Here is a 14,815-nt window from a genome sequence, read left to right on the forward strand (position 1 = left end):
AACCTTTATCAGACAGGAGTAGATGTCCCTGTACACAGTAATATAGAACTGTGACAGTCCCCAATGAAGTTAAAGCTTCAAGGACAGGAGTAAATGAAGATAAACTATCATACCATTTGAATAAAAACACAGACAGCATTTTCAAAAATGGAAAGAAATTAATGCAAGCTGCTTCCTTTCAGTATAAGTTGCCTACAATTAAAGCAATTTGTATTGAATTTTGAATGAGTAATTAGTTCCAATTCTATGGTTACTGTTACCATGACTGAAGCAAATGGATCAGTGTGATATTCAACATCCTTTATATTTTGAGTTATCAGGCTAGGATTCAATTTAACATGCACTTATTTTTGTGTTCACTAGGGCTAAAAACGATTGTCGGAGCTCTGATCCAGTCAGTAAAGAAATTATCAGATGTGATGATCCTGACAGTTTTTTGTTTGAGTGTGTTTGCACTTGTTGGCCTACAGCTGTTTATGGGAAATTTGAGACACAAATGTGTGATATGGCCACCACCTCCAGAGCTGTTATATAATTACACCTTCACAGAGAGTGGGTCAGGAATGGACAATTATAGCCTGATCAATACAGAATTCGACTTGAAAGCCTACCTAGAAAATGAAGGTATTATTTATAACATTTACCTATATTCTGATTCAATATGTGTACAAAATATTATTTGCTTGTTTTCATGATAAATAAAACCTGGAACTGAAAGCTGTTCTCAATAACAGTGACAATGACAATTATCGTCAATTGTTGTAAAACCCCTGTGATGTTGGTTAGGAGAGGATATCTGTCATTCTTATTCAGTCTGGCTTACATGTTATCCCAAAGCCATAGATGTAATTGTCTCTTAATTATCCTCTGAAATGGCCTAAGAAAGCACTGAGTTCAGGGCAGTTAGGCATGTGTAATAAATGTTAGTTTTGTCAGTGATGCCCACATCTCAGCAAACATTGAAAACAATCAAAATGTAAATATAAAGGAGGTTTTAATAGCATGCCATAATCACAACCTGTTCCCTTGCCATACGATAACTAAACCCAATTATTTTCTTTCATCTAAAATCAACCCTTGGTACTGGGTCCCTTTAAGTCATTCTCAACTATAATTCAGTTCAATCCATAAAATATTTTTTGGAACTTTTTTCCTTTGTTTTGTCTTGGGGAATGACATCCCTTGTCTCATTAGTCAATTTTTGGCACAAATATTGTCGTGTTAAATAGTTTCTTACAATGTGCTTTTGTCTCAATTTTAACAATATTTACTCCAATGATTTACTAACATCTCCCTTGTCCACATGGGCTATTCGTGTGAGTTTTATACCAATTATTGTAAACTAATGAAATGCTTTGAATTGTACAAACAAGGGGCTGAGTTTTTCATATGGCGAGGATAGCATTCTTGATATCCAATGAGTTGATGGGTGCCATAGCACTCTGCAGTCCATCAGTGTTCCCCAAAATATTCATTGGCTGGAGATGGGATTTCTTCCCCTCACTTGGCCAGGCCGTCCCATCTTAGAGTCCACTTCGGACAGAGGCGGCCAAGACTCTGAATGTAAGCTGTCTGCAATGGGGTCTAATTGCACAATGGTAGTATACCTCTCTTTGGGTAGGGAGGCACAGGTTCAATTTCTTCCTGCTCTGAGGTGTGTGTAGTAACACCTCCAGTGCAGAAAGTTTTGTGGTTGGAGGTATTATCTGATCAGAGTGATCAGATAATATCTATGGCAGTCCCCATATCCTAAGCCCCAGATTCCAGGACTAGCTAAGTGAGGGAGTTCTCATGATGTAGAGGGGAGGGGTTTAAGACAAGGGGCTGCAGGGAGTAGCCACAAAGAACAGTGCTTATGGGCAAAGGGGTGGAGGGGAACCACTTGATGTGGTAATAAGTCCTTGAAGGAGGTGCCTAATCACTGAAGGCTTGAGCACGTCTGCAGACGTGTCAGGGGTAAGTGGGCCATCAGAAAAGTTTATGGTATCCCCTCACCATTGGCAGACATACCAGCATAAGGTATACATTTCAGAGCAATGTTGTGGCCATCTAGTGACTATTCATTTAAAGAAAATAGTCAAACCTGACCATCGAATAAAAGAATAACCCACTTGGTCCCACAGCTCCCAAATCTACACCCTTAGACATAGAAAATGTAGGCCATTCAGCCCTTTCAGTCTGATCCCCATTCCATGTGATCATAACTGAGCATTGAACATCATACCCTGTTCACAATTTTCCCCATACTATTTGACCCCTTTAGCATTAAGAACTGTATCAATCTCTAAATTATTTTACTTGAACTGATTTAAGTGGCAGAGAATTACACGGGCTCCTCACTCTCTTGCTGAAAAATATTCTCCTTTCTTTAAGGTTTTTTTTAAGTGCAACCTTCAAGATAAATCAGTCACTTAACAGTAGATACCAGTCAGTCTTCAGCACAATAAAGAACATATATCATAACAGGAAAATAATTCTCCAAGGACCTAAGTGTCACAATGTCAATGAGTTTTGTTTTTATTTATAAGTCAATGTGATCCAGGGATGCTAAATTACCTGCGTTTCTTTTCAATATCAAGATAACCAATACTTTCTAGAAGGTTCTCCTGATGCTCTCCTGTGTGGGAATGGCACAGATGCTGGGTAAGTTACTTTCTTTTGTTTGTTTTAATTCCAGCCAGAACAATTGCATTGTTAGTCTGCAGAAAACTTAAATCCCTGTCTATCACTGGGTCATTGTTTAAACATTAAACAACCGGACGAGTGAAACAACAGCTGATGCCGGGAATGCACTGATTAAAGTGCTGCTTGACCCACCATCTTTGAGAAGAGAAAGGCCAGCGGATGATATGACCGACATCTGACACGAACACCTGCTTTTATCCATAAATCTCTATCCTGTACGCAAGTTTGCAGAGAATGTCCTTTTAACATAAAGGAGATTAATTGGGTTTAATTTCCCCCGCAGGCTGTTTTTAGCTTTCTAGTTAACAGATTTGAGGTAAATTCCTGGCTTGGGCTATTTTAACATGGCTATCAAGTTGTTTTAAACGTCCGTTGTCAGTTGTGACTCAGTGGATAACCCTTTTACTTGTGATTGAGAAAGTTGTTGGTTCATAGTTCCACTGCACATGTTCTAGGCTGACATTCCAGATTGGTCCTGAGGGAGTGCAACACTGTCTGAAGTCACATCTGCCCCCTTCGAGGATGTAAATTATCCCACAGCACTATTTCAAAGAAGGGAACGGGTCCTTTCCTAATGTCCTGGCCAACATTTATGCTCAACAAATATCATTACAAACAGATCATCTAATTATTGCCTTGTGTTGTTTGTGAAATCTTAACTGGGCTTCTTACACTAGAAAAGTGACTGCACTTCTAAAGTACTTCATTCACTGTAAAGTGACTTGTGGCATCCCTTGGCTGGTGATCTGCTTTATTATATTAGATTCCCTACAGTATGGAAACAGGCCATTTGGCCCACACCAACCCTCTGAAGCATAACCTACCCAGACTCATTCCCCTACCCTATATTTACCCATGACTAATGTACCTAACACTATGGGCAATTTAGCATAGCCAATACATCTCTGGATTGTGGGAGGAAACTGGAACACCCGGAGGAAACCCATGCAGACATGGGGAGAATCTGCAAACTCTACCCAGGCAGTTGCCTGAGGTGGGAATCGAACCCGGGTCCCTGGCGCTGTGAGGCAGCAGTGCTAACCACTGAGCCACCGTGCCACCTTTTCAATGGCCAATTAAGTCTCACAGTAAAATAGTGAGAGATGTGCAAAGTAGCTGAATAATGTACAAAACAAGGACAATATAATTTTATTTTGTTAAGGTCATTATAATAGATGGTGTATAGTTTGTTTTTAATCAAATCACTAAGTTGAATTGCCAATTAAGTCCAGGCATCATGAAGAAGAAATTAATCTTCCCTTGGTAATTTCTAAAGATTTTTCCCAGCTGGCCAATTTTCACTGCTTTTGCCTTAAAACGTGGTCAGTAGTATTACTGCCTTGCTACTTTCTCTCTAGAAATAGTCCTCCTTTCATTTTTGGATGGGGTTTCTGATCAATTCTATGGTATGATGGAATTATAGCAGCTTGGCAAATTTAAATGGTCAGTTATTTTTGTGAATCCCATTAAAGCAAAACTATATAAACTGGGCCGTTAATGTCTGGAATTTGCATACTCTGCTGCCAAATTCCCTCCCCTTCTGACTAACATTTCAGTAAGTAGTCCTGATCCAATCCTAGAGACCTCAATCCAATTAGCTTTTTTGGGACTTTTGATCATTTGGCTCCTCATAGCTCACTTGCATTAGCCTCAAAATTGTGGATAGCACATTGGACACCAGCAATGTGCTTGCTCAGTTCAAAAGTGAAGAAATGAGTCCCACCCGGTGTGATTCTTTTTTCATCTATTCATGGGATGTTGACATTGCTACAAAGGCCAGCACTTATTTCCCATTTGTAATTACCCTTGAAAAAATGGTGATAAGCTGTCCTCTTCAAACGATGCTGTCTGTGAGAGCTACATCCATGCTGTTAGGATGCGAGTTTGAGATTTTGACCAAGTATCAAATCAGGATGATTTGTACCTTGGAGAAGAACATGCTGATGGTGATCTTTCCATTCTGCTGCCCTTGTCCTTCAAGATAGTGCAGGTCATGGGTGTGGAAGGTGATGGTAAAGGAGCCTTGGATATGGAGGCTGATCCTAGTTGACTGCTTTGTCTGATTGGTGTTGACTGCCAGAGTACTGTTGGAACTGCACTTATTCAGGCAAGCAGCGAATATTCCACTACACTCCTTACTTGTGCCTTTTATGAATCACACATCACAGAATTCCAGCCTTTGACCTACTCAAGTAACCACAATAATTATATGTTGAAAGTGTGGCACTGAAAAAGCACAGCAGGTCCGACAGCATCCTGAGGAGCAGGAGAATTGACGTTTCGGACATAAGCCCTTCATCAGGACTGTAGGGTTGGATGGGGAAGGGGACGGAGAGATAAATAGGAGGGTGGGTGGGTAACTGGGAAGGCAATAGGTAGATGCAGGTGAGGGTAATGGTGATTGGTTGGAGAGGAGGGTGGAGTGGATAGGTGGGAAGGAAGATGGACAGGTAGTACAGTTCAAGAAGGCAATGCAGACTTGAAGGGTCAGATCTGGGATGAGGTAGGGGAAGGGGAGATGCAGAAACTGGAGAAATCAACATTGATGCTGTGTGGGTTGAAGGGTCCCAAGGCAGAAGATGATGCATTCTTTCTCCAGGCGTCAGATGGCTAGGATTAGGCAATAGACAATAGACAATAGACAATAGGTGCAGGATAGGCCATTCAGCCCTTCGAGCCTGCACCGCCATTCAATATGATCATGGCTGATCATTCCTAATTAGTATCCTCTTCCTGCCTTATCTCCATAACCCTTGATTCCACTATCTTTGAAAGTTCTATCCAACTCTTTCTTAAATGAATCCAGAGACTGGGCCTCCACTGACCTCTGGGGCAGAGCATTCCACACAGCCACCACTCTCTGGATGAAGAAGTTTCTCCTCATCTCTGTCCTAAATGGTCTATCCCGTATTTTTAAGCTGTGTCCTCTGGTTCAGCACTCAACCATCAGTGGAAACATGTTTCCTGCTGCCAGAGTGTCCAATCCTTTCATAATCTTATATGTCTCAATCAGATCCCCTCTCAGTCTTCTAAACTCAAGGATATACAAGCCCAGTCGCTTCAGTCTTTCAGTGTAAGGTAATCCCGCCATTCTAGGAATTGACCTCGTGAACCTACGCTGCACTCCCTCAATAGCCAGAATGTCTTTCCTCAAATTTGGAGACCAGAAATACACTCAGTACTCCAGGTGTGGTCTCACCAGGGCCCTGTACAGCTGCAGAAGCACCTCTTTGCTTCTATATTCAATTCCTCTTGTTATGAAGGCCAGCATGCTATTAGCCTTCTTCACTACCTGCTGTACCTGCATGCTTGCCTTCATTGACTGGTGTACAAGAACACCCAGATCTCTCTGTACTGCCCCTTTACCTAAATTGATTCCATTGAGGTAGTAATCTGCCTTCCTGTTCTTGCCACCAAAGTGGATAACCATACATTTATCCACATTAAACTGCATCTGCCATGCATCTGCCCACTCACCTAACTTGTCCAGGTCACTCTGTAATCTCCTAACATCCTCATCACATTTCACCCTGCCACCCAGCTTTGTATCATCAGCAAATTTGCTAATGTTATTGCTGATACCATCTTCTATACCATTAATATATATTGTAAAAAGCTGCGGTCCCAGCACAGATCCCTGCGGTACCCCACTGGTCACTGCCTGCCATTCTGAAATGGAGCCGTTTATCACTACCCTTTGTTTCCTATGAGCCAACCAATTTTCAATCCAATGTAGTACTTTGCCCCCAATACCACGCACCCTAATTTTACTCACTAACCTCCTGTGTGGCACTTTATCAAAAGCTTTCTGAAAGTCCAGGTACACTACATCTACTGGATCTCCCTCGTCCATCTTCAGAGTTACATCCTCAAAAAATTCAAGAAGATTAGTAAAGCATGATTTCCCCTTCATAAATCCATGCTGACTCTGTCCTATCCTGTTACTACTATCCAGATGTGCCGTAATTTCATCCTTTATAATAGACTCCAGCATCTTTCCCACCACTGAGGTCAGATTAACTGGTCTATAATTTCCTGCTTTCTCTCTCCCACCTTTCTTAAAAAGTGGTATAACATTAGCCACCCTCCAATCCTCAGGAACTGACCCCGAATCTATCGAACTCTGGAAAATAATCACCAACGCATCCACGATTTCCCGAGCTACCTCCTTCAGTACCCTGGGATGTAGACCATCAGGCCCCGGAGACTTATCAACCTTCAGACCTAACAGTCTCTCCAACACCAAATCCTGGCAAATATAGATTCCCTTAAGTTCAAGTCCTTCAGCCATTGTTACCTCAGGGAGATTGCTAGTGTCTTCCCCAGTGAACACAGATCTGAACTACCCATTTAATTCTTCTGCCATTTCTTTGTTCCCCGTAATATATTCCCCTGTTTCTGTCTTCAAGGGCCCAATTTTAGTCCTAATCATTTTTTTGCCTTGCACATACTTAAAAAAGCTTTTACTATCCTCCTTTATATTATTGGCCAGTTTACCTTCATACCTAATTTTTCCTCTGCGTATTTCCTTCTTAGTAATCCTCTGTTGCTCTTTAAAAGCTTCCCAGTCCTCAGTTTTCCCACTTATCTTTGCTATGTTATACTTTTTCTCTTTTAACTTTATATGTTTCTTAACTTCCCTCATTAGCCACAGCCGTCCATGCCTCCTCCTGGGATCTTTCTTCCTTTTAGGAATGAACTGATCCTGCAACTTCTGCATTATACACAGAAATATCCGCCATTGTTCCTCCACAGTCATCCCTGCTAAGGTATTGCACCATTGAACTTTGGCCAGCTCCTCCCTCATAGCTCCATAGTTCCCTTTATTCAACAGAAGTACTGTCACTTCCGACTATACCCTCTCCCTCTCAAATTGCAGATTGAAGCTTAATGTATTATGGTCACTACTTCCCAATGGCTCCTTCACTTCGAGGTCTCTGACCAATTCTGGTTTGTTACACAATACCAGGTCCAGAATTGCCTTCTCTCTGGTCGGCTCCAGCACCAGCTGCTCTAAGAATCCATCTCTGAGGCACTCCACAAAGTCTCTTTCTTGAGGTCCAATACCATCCTGATTCTCCCAGTCTACCTGCATGTTAAAATCCCCCATAACAACTGTAGTAACATCTTTGCGACAGGCCAATTTCAGCTCCTGATTCATCTTACATCCGACATCCAGACTACTGTTTGGGGGCCTGTAGATGACTCCCATGAGGGTCTTTTTACCCTTAGTATTTCGCAGCTCTATTCACACTGACTCTACATCCCCTGAGTCTAGGTCCCCCCACCCTGCCACCCTGGAGGAGGCCCAGGGCTTACATGTCCTTGGTGAAATGGGAGGGGGAATTGAAGTGGGTGGTGGGGGTGTTTGGTACATATGTCCCAGAGATGTTCTCTGAAACATTCTGCACGTTGGCGTCCTGTCTCCCCAACGTAGAGGAGACCACATCAAGAGCAATGGACACAGTAGATGCCTCATTTCAGTTAGTTAGATAGTTCAGTTCCTGATCTATGGTAACCCTCAGAATGTTGACAGTGGGGATTCAGCAATGGTAATGCTATGGAATATCAAAGAGAGATGTTAGATTTTCTCTAGTTGCGGACGGTCATCATGTGGAACTTATGTGATATGAATGTTACTACTGAAGCAAAAGACTGGGTCTCAGTTAAATATTTTCTCAGAAACATAACAGCTCTGATAAGGAAGTGTATTGGTAGTGTTGTGTGAACTGCTAAGGCCCCAGATTTTGACCTTGTCCCTAAAGTGGGAGATGGAATAGTTTTTGTTAATGAAGATAGGTGGAGACACATACTGAGACAACCGTCCAGAGAAACAGACAGTAATGAGAGCGCGGCTGAAAAAATTAGAGCAATTAATTATTTGACATAGTCTTATAGGAGAAACGTTTTTGTGAGGGTAATAAATGTTTCTCAGATTAATTGACAAATTTAACTCTGGCAGTCTCATCGCCTTCCAAAGTTCAGTGGAGGATTTATTCATACCCTCTGAGATTGTAGGCTCCATTGGCATTTCCATGTATTGGATTCCACCTGAAATTCCTTATCCAAACAATCTGGGCAAGCTGCCCATTGTGTGCTCTCCCACATCCCAGGAATTTTGGAACGACGTATTCAAGCTGTGTCCAGGACTATTGTGATGTGCTAATTTTATCGTTGTTGTCTCTCTGCTTGCCAACTTTATGGCACAGGCGTTTTCTGTCAGGCAGTGGGAATGGTCGGTCTAGTATTGAAGTGAACTTACTTCACTGTGGGGTTTAAGACAGTAAACAAAATATCAGCGTAATTTTAATTTAATCATAAAGCCAGCAATCTGTTGAAGACCAGGTCTACAACTGTCTGAATAATGATAGAACATTAAAAATAACTGAATCACTTTCAAAAGTTATTATTCATTTATTTGCACCATTATTAACCTTTTGTTTAATTATGCAGAGTTCTGAAATGATTCTGGCCATTTTGGTTTTGGTGCTTGGCAATGAATCAGGACAGGTGTCAGATCTTGCAGTAGGAGAACTCTTTGGTGACAGTGACTACAACCGCCTCACATTTACCATAGCCTCGGAGAGGGAAAGGAGCAGTTACCAAAGAAAAATATTTAATTGGAGAAAAGGAAATTATGACAGGTGTTGGGAAGTACAGATTGGGAGCAACTGTTCCACAGAAAGGGCACGGCAGACATGTGGAGACTGTTTAAGGAGCAGTTGCTGCGAGTGATGCACAAATTTGTCCTCCTGAGACAGACAAGAAGGGGTACGATTAAGGAGCCTTGGATGATGAGAACAGAGGAGCTTCTCGTCAAAAGGAAGAAGGCAGCTCATGTAAGGTGGAGGAAGCAAGGATCTAGCACAGCTTTAGAGGATTACAGACTTACTAGAAAGGAGCTAAAAAATGAGCTGAGGAGAGCCAGGAGGGTGCACAAAAAAGGCTTGGCAGGAAGGATTTGGAGAACCCAAATGCATTTTACTCATAAATGAGTTTTTTGTTTCGGTTTTCATGAAGGAAAGGTACCTTGTTGTGAATGAGAACTTTGAGGAACTGAGAAACAGGTTTGAACAGATCAAAATTGATTAAGTTGATGTGCTGGAAATTTTGGTAAACTTTAAGATTGGTAAGTCCCCAGGGCCAGACAAGGTTTATCCTAGGTTGGTCCGGGAAGCAAGAAGGGAGATTGCTAAGCCGATGGCAAAGATCCTTGCTTCCTCATTCTCCATGGGAGTCATACTGGAGGATTGGAGAGAGGCGAATGTTTTTCCTCTTTTCCAGAAGGGGAATAGGGAAATCCCTGGCAGTTACTGACCAGTCAGTCTTGCGTCTGTCAGCAAGGTTTTGGAAAGAATTCTGAGGGATTGGAATTTCTGACTATTTGGAAAAGCATAGCATGATTAAAGCCAGTCAGCATGGCTTTATGAGGGACAGGTCATGCCTCATAGAGCCTTATTGAGTTCTTTGAGGACGTGATGAGAGAGGTTGACCAAGGTCGAGCAGTTGATGTGGTCTATATGGTCTTCAGCAAGGCATTTGATAAGGTTCCCCATGGTAGGCTCATTCATAACATCAGGAGGTAGGGGATACAGGGAGACTTGGCTGTCTGGTTCCAGAACTGGTTGGGTGACAGAAGGCAGAGAGTGGTTGTAGATGGAAAGTATTCTGCCTGGTGAGTGGCATCCCGCAGGGCTCTGTTCTTAGGCCTCTGCTCTTTGTAGTTTTTGTAAATGACTTGGATGTGGTGCTTAAGGAGTGCGTTAGTAAATTTGCCGATGACACAAAGGTTGGAGGCGTCATCGATAGTATCGAGGGCTATTGCAGGCTGTAGCACGACATAGACAGGATGCAGAGATGGACTGAGAAATAGCAGATAGAGTTCAAACTGGATAAATGTGAAGTGATGCATTTTGGAAAGTTGAAATTGAATGCTGAATATAGGATTAAAGACAGGATTCTTGGTAGTGTGGATGAACAGAGGAATCTTGGTGTTCAAGTGAGTAGAACCCTCAAAGTTGCCATCCAAATGGATAGGCTGTTAAGTAAGCATATGGTGTTTTGGCTTTCATTAACAGGGGGACAGAGTTTAAGAGCCATGAGGTTTTGCTGCAGCTCTACAAAACCCTGGTGAGACCACACTTGGAATATTCTATCTAGTTCTGGTTGCCTTACTATAGGAAAGATACAGGGGCTTTGGAGAGGGTGCAAAGAAGGTTTACCAGGATGCTGCCTGGACTGGAGGGCTTGTCTTACAAAGAGAGGTTGAATAAGCTCGGACCTTTCTCTCTGGAGAGAAGGAGGAAGAGAGGTGACCTGATCGAGGTATACAAGATAATGAGAGGCATGGATAGAGTCAATAGCCAGAGACTTTTCCCCAGGACAAGGTTGACTGGCACGAGGGGTCATAGCTTTAAGATATTAGGAGGAAGGTATAGAGGAGATGTCAGAGGTAGTTCTTTACACAGAGAGTTGTGAATACATGGAATGCGTTGCCAACAGTGGTGGTGGAAGCAGAGTCATTAGGGACATTTAAGTAACTGCTGGACATGCACGTGGATAGCAGTGAATTGCAGGATGGGTCGCTTAGGTTATTTTATTTTAGATTAGGAATAATCCTTGGCACAACTTCGTGGGCTGAAGGGCCTGCTCTGTGCTATACTTTTCTAAGTTCTATGACTCCATGTTGCAATCTGAAATCAGACAGCAAAAATGAAATGATCAGTGGCCCTGTGGCTGCCAATGGTCTAGGTTGAGATTGACAAGTCCCAGTTTGAGATGCACTGCAACTTCCAATTCCATAGGCTGCAACTGTTTAAATGTATTAATTACTGCACAATATCAGACAGGCATTTCACTGTAGTTCAGAATGTTGAACTAATGCTTTTTGAATGAGTTGATGAGCTTCGTTCAAATAAAACAAATAACTGCAGATGCCGAAAATCTGAAACATGTGACTTAAAGAGGTGTACTTTGTCTTTTTTTTTGTGAAGAAAGGTTGAGACAGAGGCACTGAGCAGTCTGCTCGAAGCCATTAAAATAAACAGTTTGTGGGGTCTTGGGTATTTCTTTTGTAATTGGAACAATAGAAGCAGCCTGAACGGGTGGTGTCAAACCCTTACCGAACCAGGATTTTTTTTGCTGGATGTGGAAGCTCTTATTCCTCTCTGTTATAGTTCAGAGCTGGGGTTCTCTTCTTAGAATTGCTAGAATTGCACGTAAGACAATCTGTTTTACTGAATTTGCCTTTCATAGAATCATAGAATCCCTACAGTGTGGAAACAGGCCTTTCAGCCCAACAAGTCCACACCAACCCTCCAAACAGTAATCTACCCAGACCCATTCCCCTATGCTATTATCCTATATTTACCCCTGACGAATGCACCAAATCTACACATCCCTGAAAACTATGGTCAATTTAGCATGGCCAATTCATGTATCCTGCGCATCTTTAGACAATGGGAGGAAACCGGAGCACCCAGGGGAAACCCATACAGACAAGGGGAGAATATGCAAACTCCACACAGACAGTCCCTGCTACTGGGTCCCTGCTACTGTGAGGCAGCAATGCTAACCACTGAGCCACCGTGCTGTCCCTTTTACCCTGTCAAGGGTGTGCTAATGGGGCATTACTATATTGGAACATGAATGAATCATTTATTATTTTGTTAAGTATTTCGATAGAGTTACAGTTAAGCCAATTCTGTTATTTTCATTTTGTCTGCATTTTAATTATATTGCAAAAATTAAGTGTATTTTGCTTAATGTCAAGTAGTTTGACCAATGAAATTGCATCTGGAAGGCAACGCCTTACACTTACCTTTAACATAAGAAAAGGTTCGGGTTGAGACTATTTTCTTAATATATTTAGATAGGGTTTGGTCTGGTCCATAACAAACAAAAACAGAAATTGTTGAAGAAACTTAGCAGGTCTGACAGCATCTAAGGAGAGAAAGTATTTCTGAAGAAGAGTCACTGGATCTGAAATGTTAACTCTGCTTTTTCTGTGTTTCTTCTGCAATTTCTGTTTTCATGACAAACTTTGCTCCCTGCTTATAAATAAAAAGTGCTGGAAATACTGAGCAGATCAAGCCACAGCTTTGGTGAGACACAAGGAGTTAACAATTTGAGTAAAATATGACTTTTATTAGCTCTGTTTCTCCCTTTACAGATGCTTTGAGATATTTCTAATATTTCCGGCACTTTTATTTTTAATTGAACTTCCCAGCAAACACGTAATTTTCTCTAATGTCTGCTCAAATGGATGGAAAAGATCCAAATGTACTATTTGAAGAAGGCGAGTTTTCTCAGTGGCCAGAACAATAGTATTCCTGAATCTTCCACGCAGTAACAGATGACTTGTCTATTTGTCTTGTTATTTTATGTGAGACTTCCTCATTTATCTCACACTTGCCAATGCATCATCTGCATTTGTGGAATCCTTTGGGAAGTCTAAAAACCATTATTTATTTGTTGGTAGTGGTAACTATCATATCATATCATCACTGCCTAGTATTGTTCTGAATCTCTAATTGTTTATTTGCTGGCATTTCCAGGAGGTGTCCTGATGGTTATATGTGTTTTAAGACTGGGAGAAATCCAAACTATGGTTACACCAGCTACGATACCTTTAGTTGGGCATTTCTGTCACTATTTCGTCTCATGACACAAGACTACTGGGAAAATCTCTTCCAGTTGGTAAGTGTTAGTGAGCTTTGTGCTTTGAATATATTTTGGGTTTTTGTTTCAGAGGGAATGGGCTAAGACAAACAAATGCCTTGAGCTATACATTCTTGTAGATATAGGTCTTATGGCACATTGGATAGCATCTCTATTTTCGAGCCAGATGCTCTAGGTCAATATCCCACTCCAGGAGTTAATGCAAATGGAAGGTATGTTCATTGTGTACTGAAAATGTGTTGCTGGAAAAGCGCAGCAGGTCAGGCAGCATCCAAACAGCAGGAGAATCGACGTTTCGGGCATGTTCATTGTGTAGACAAACCTGCCAGTACTGACTTGCTTCCAACTTTTACCAATCGCAGGCAGCAGGAGCAGGAGAAATTCCTGGTCTATTTTGTGGTGGAGAGAAATTAGAGTCCCTACTATCATAATCCATAATTTCAGGCCCGAACAAACACTTAAAACACAGCAACTCAGACTATTTGGGGCACTGGTTAGTTGGTTTGCTTCAGATTTATGGTAACAGCCTGATTTCAATCCCTGTCCCTGCTGGGGTGGATTAGGGACCCCTACCTGTGATGCAAGTTATGGCATTATGGGTTGGACTTACCTTAAATTAAAGAATACAAGCAGATAGACGTAGATCAATGATTTAGACTATCTGAGGTCAAACTCTGACTTTTCAGCCCTCCTTAGATTTCTCACAAAAGCACCATTTATTTGTTTCCAACTTTTTCCTTCATTTTGTCCATTGTATTTAAGGTAATAGTTCTGAAAGAGTTAACATCGATGCTGCATTAAGCTCCACCCAATTTGTTAATGTTGAAATGAAAACAAGTAGTCCACTGCAAGGTCACAGTGGAGATGGATCTGTCGTTTCTGGCTTCTAATCATCTTTGTTATGATGCCCAACTATTCAATGTAACTTGGACCTGTCATGAGTTGTAAAGCCATGTGCCTCTTTTCATTAAGTCTCAATGGTAGTTTATCTTTTACCACTGCTAGATAGATGGTCCCTTAGATTCAGCACGGTCAGGCTGACTAGTGGTAACCCTGTACCCATCTACAAGCTGTCAGTAGTTGGCACTGAAACATGATGACCAACAATGAAATAAAGTGTGCAAAAGTGCGAGGTCATGCAATTTGGTAGCAAGAATGGAGGCATAGACTATTTTCTAAATGGGGAAAAAATTCAGAAATATGATGTGCAAAGTGAGTCCTAGTTCAGGATTCACTTGAGGTAACATTGCAGATTGAGTCAGTAGTTAGGAAGGCAAATGTAATGTTAGCAGTTGTTTTGAGAGGACTAGACTATAAAAGCAGGGATGTACTTCTGAGGCTCTATAAAGCTCCGGTCAGACCACATTTGGAGTGTTGTTTGCAGTGTTGGGCCCCATATCTCAGAAAGGATGTACTGACCCTGGAGTGGGTCCAGAGGAGGTTCACAAGT

General features: G+C 41.7%; 1 protein-coding gene across 1 annotated transcript in view; it reads left to right on the forward strand.

The window, feature by feature from the left end:
* LOC132830724 (sodium channel protein type 4 subunit alpha-like) overlaps positions 1-14,815 on the forward strand; it is a 199,848-nt gene that overhangs the window by 92,463 nt on the left and 92,570 nt on the right. The window contains exons 8-10 of the mRNA XM_060848557.1: positions 364-624; positions 2,580-2,643; positions 13,242-13,383. Coding sequence (XP_060704540.1) covers positions 364-624; positions 2,580-2,643; positions 13,242-13,383 — 467 coding nt within the window. The remainder of the gene's footprint in view (positions 1-363; positions 625-2,579; positions 2,644-13,241; positions 13,384-14,815) is intronic.

This window comes from Hemiscyllium ocellatum, chromosome 32 (genome assembly GCF_020745735.1).
Source record: "Hemiscyllium ocellatum isolate sHemOce1 chromosome 32, sHemOce1.pat.X.cur, whole genome shotgun sequence".
Taxonomy (NCBI): Eukaryota; Metazoa; Chordata; class Chondrichthyes; order Orectolobiformes; family Hemiscylliidae; genus Hemiscyllium; species Hemiscyllium ocellatum.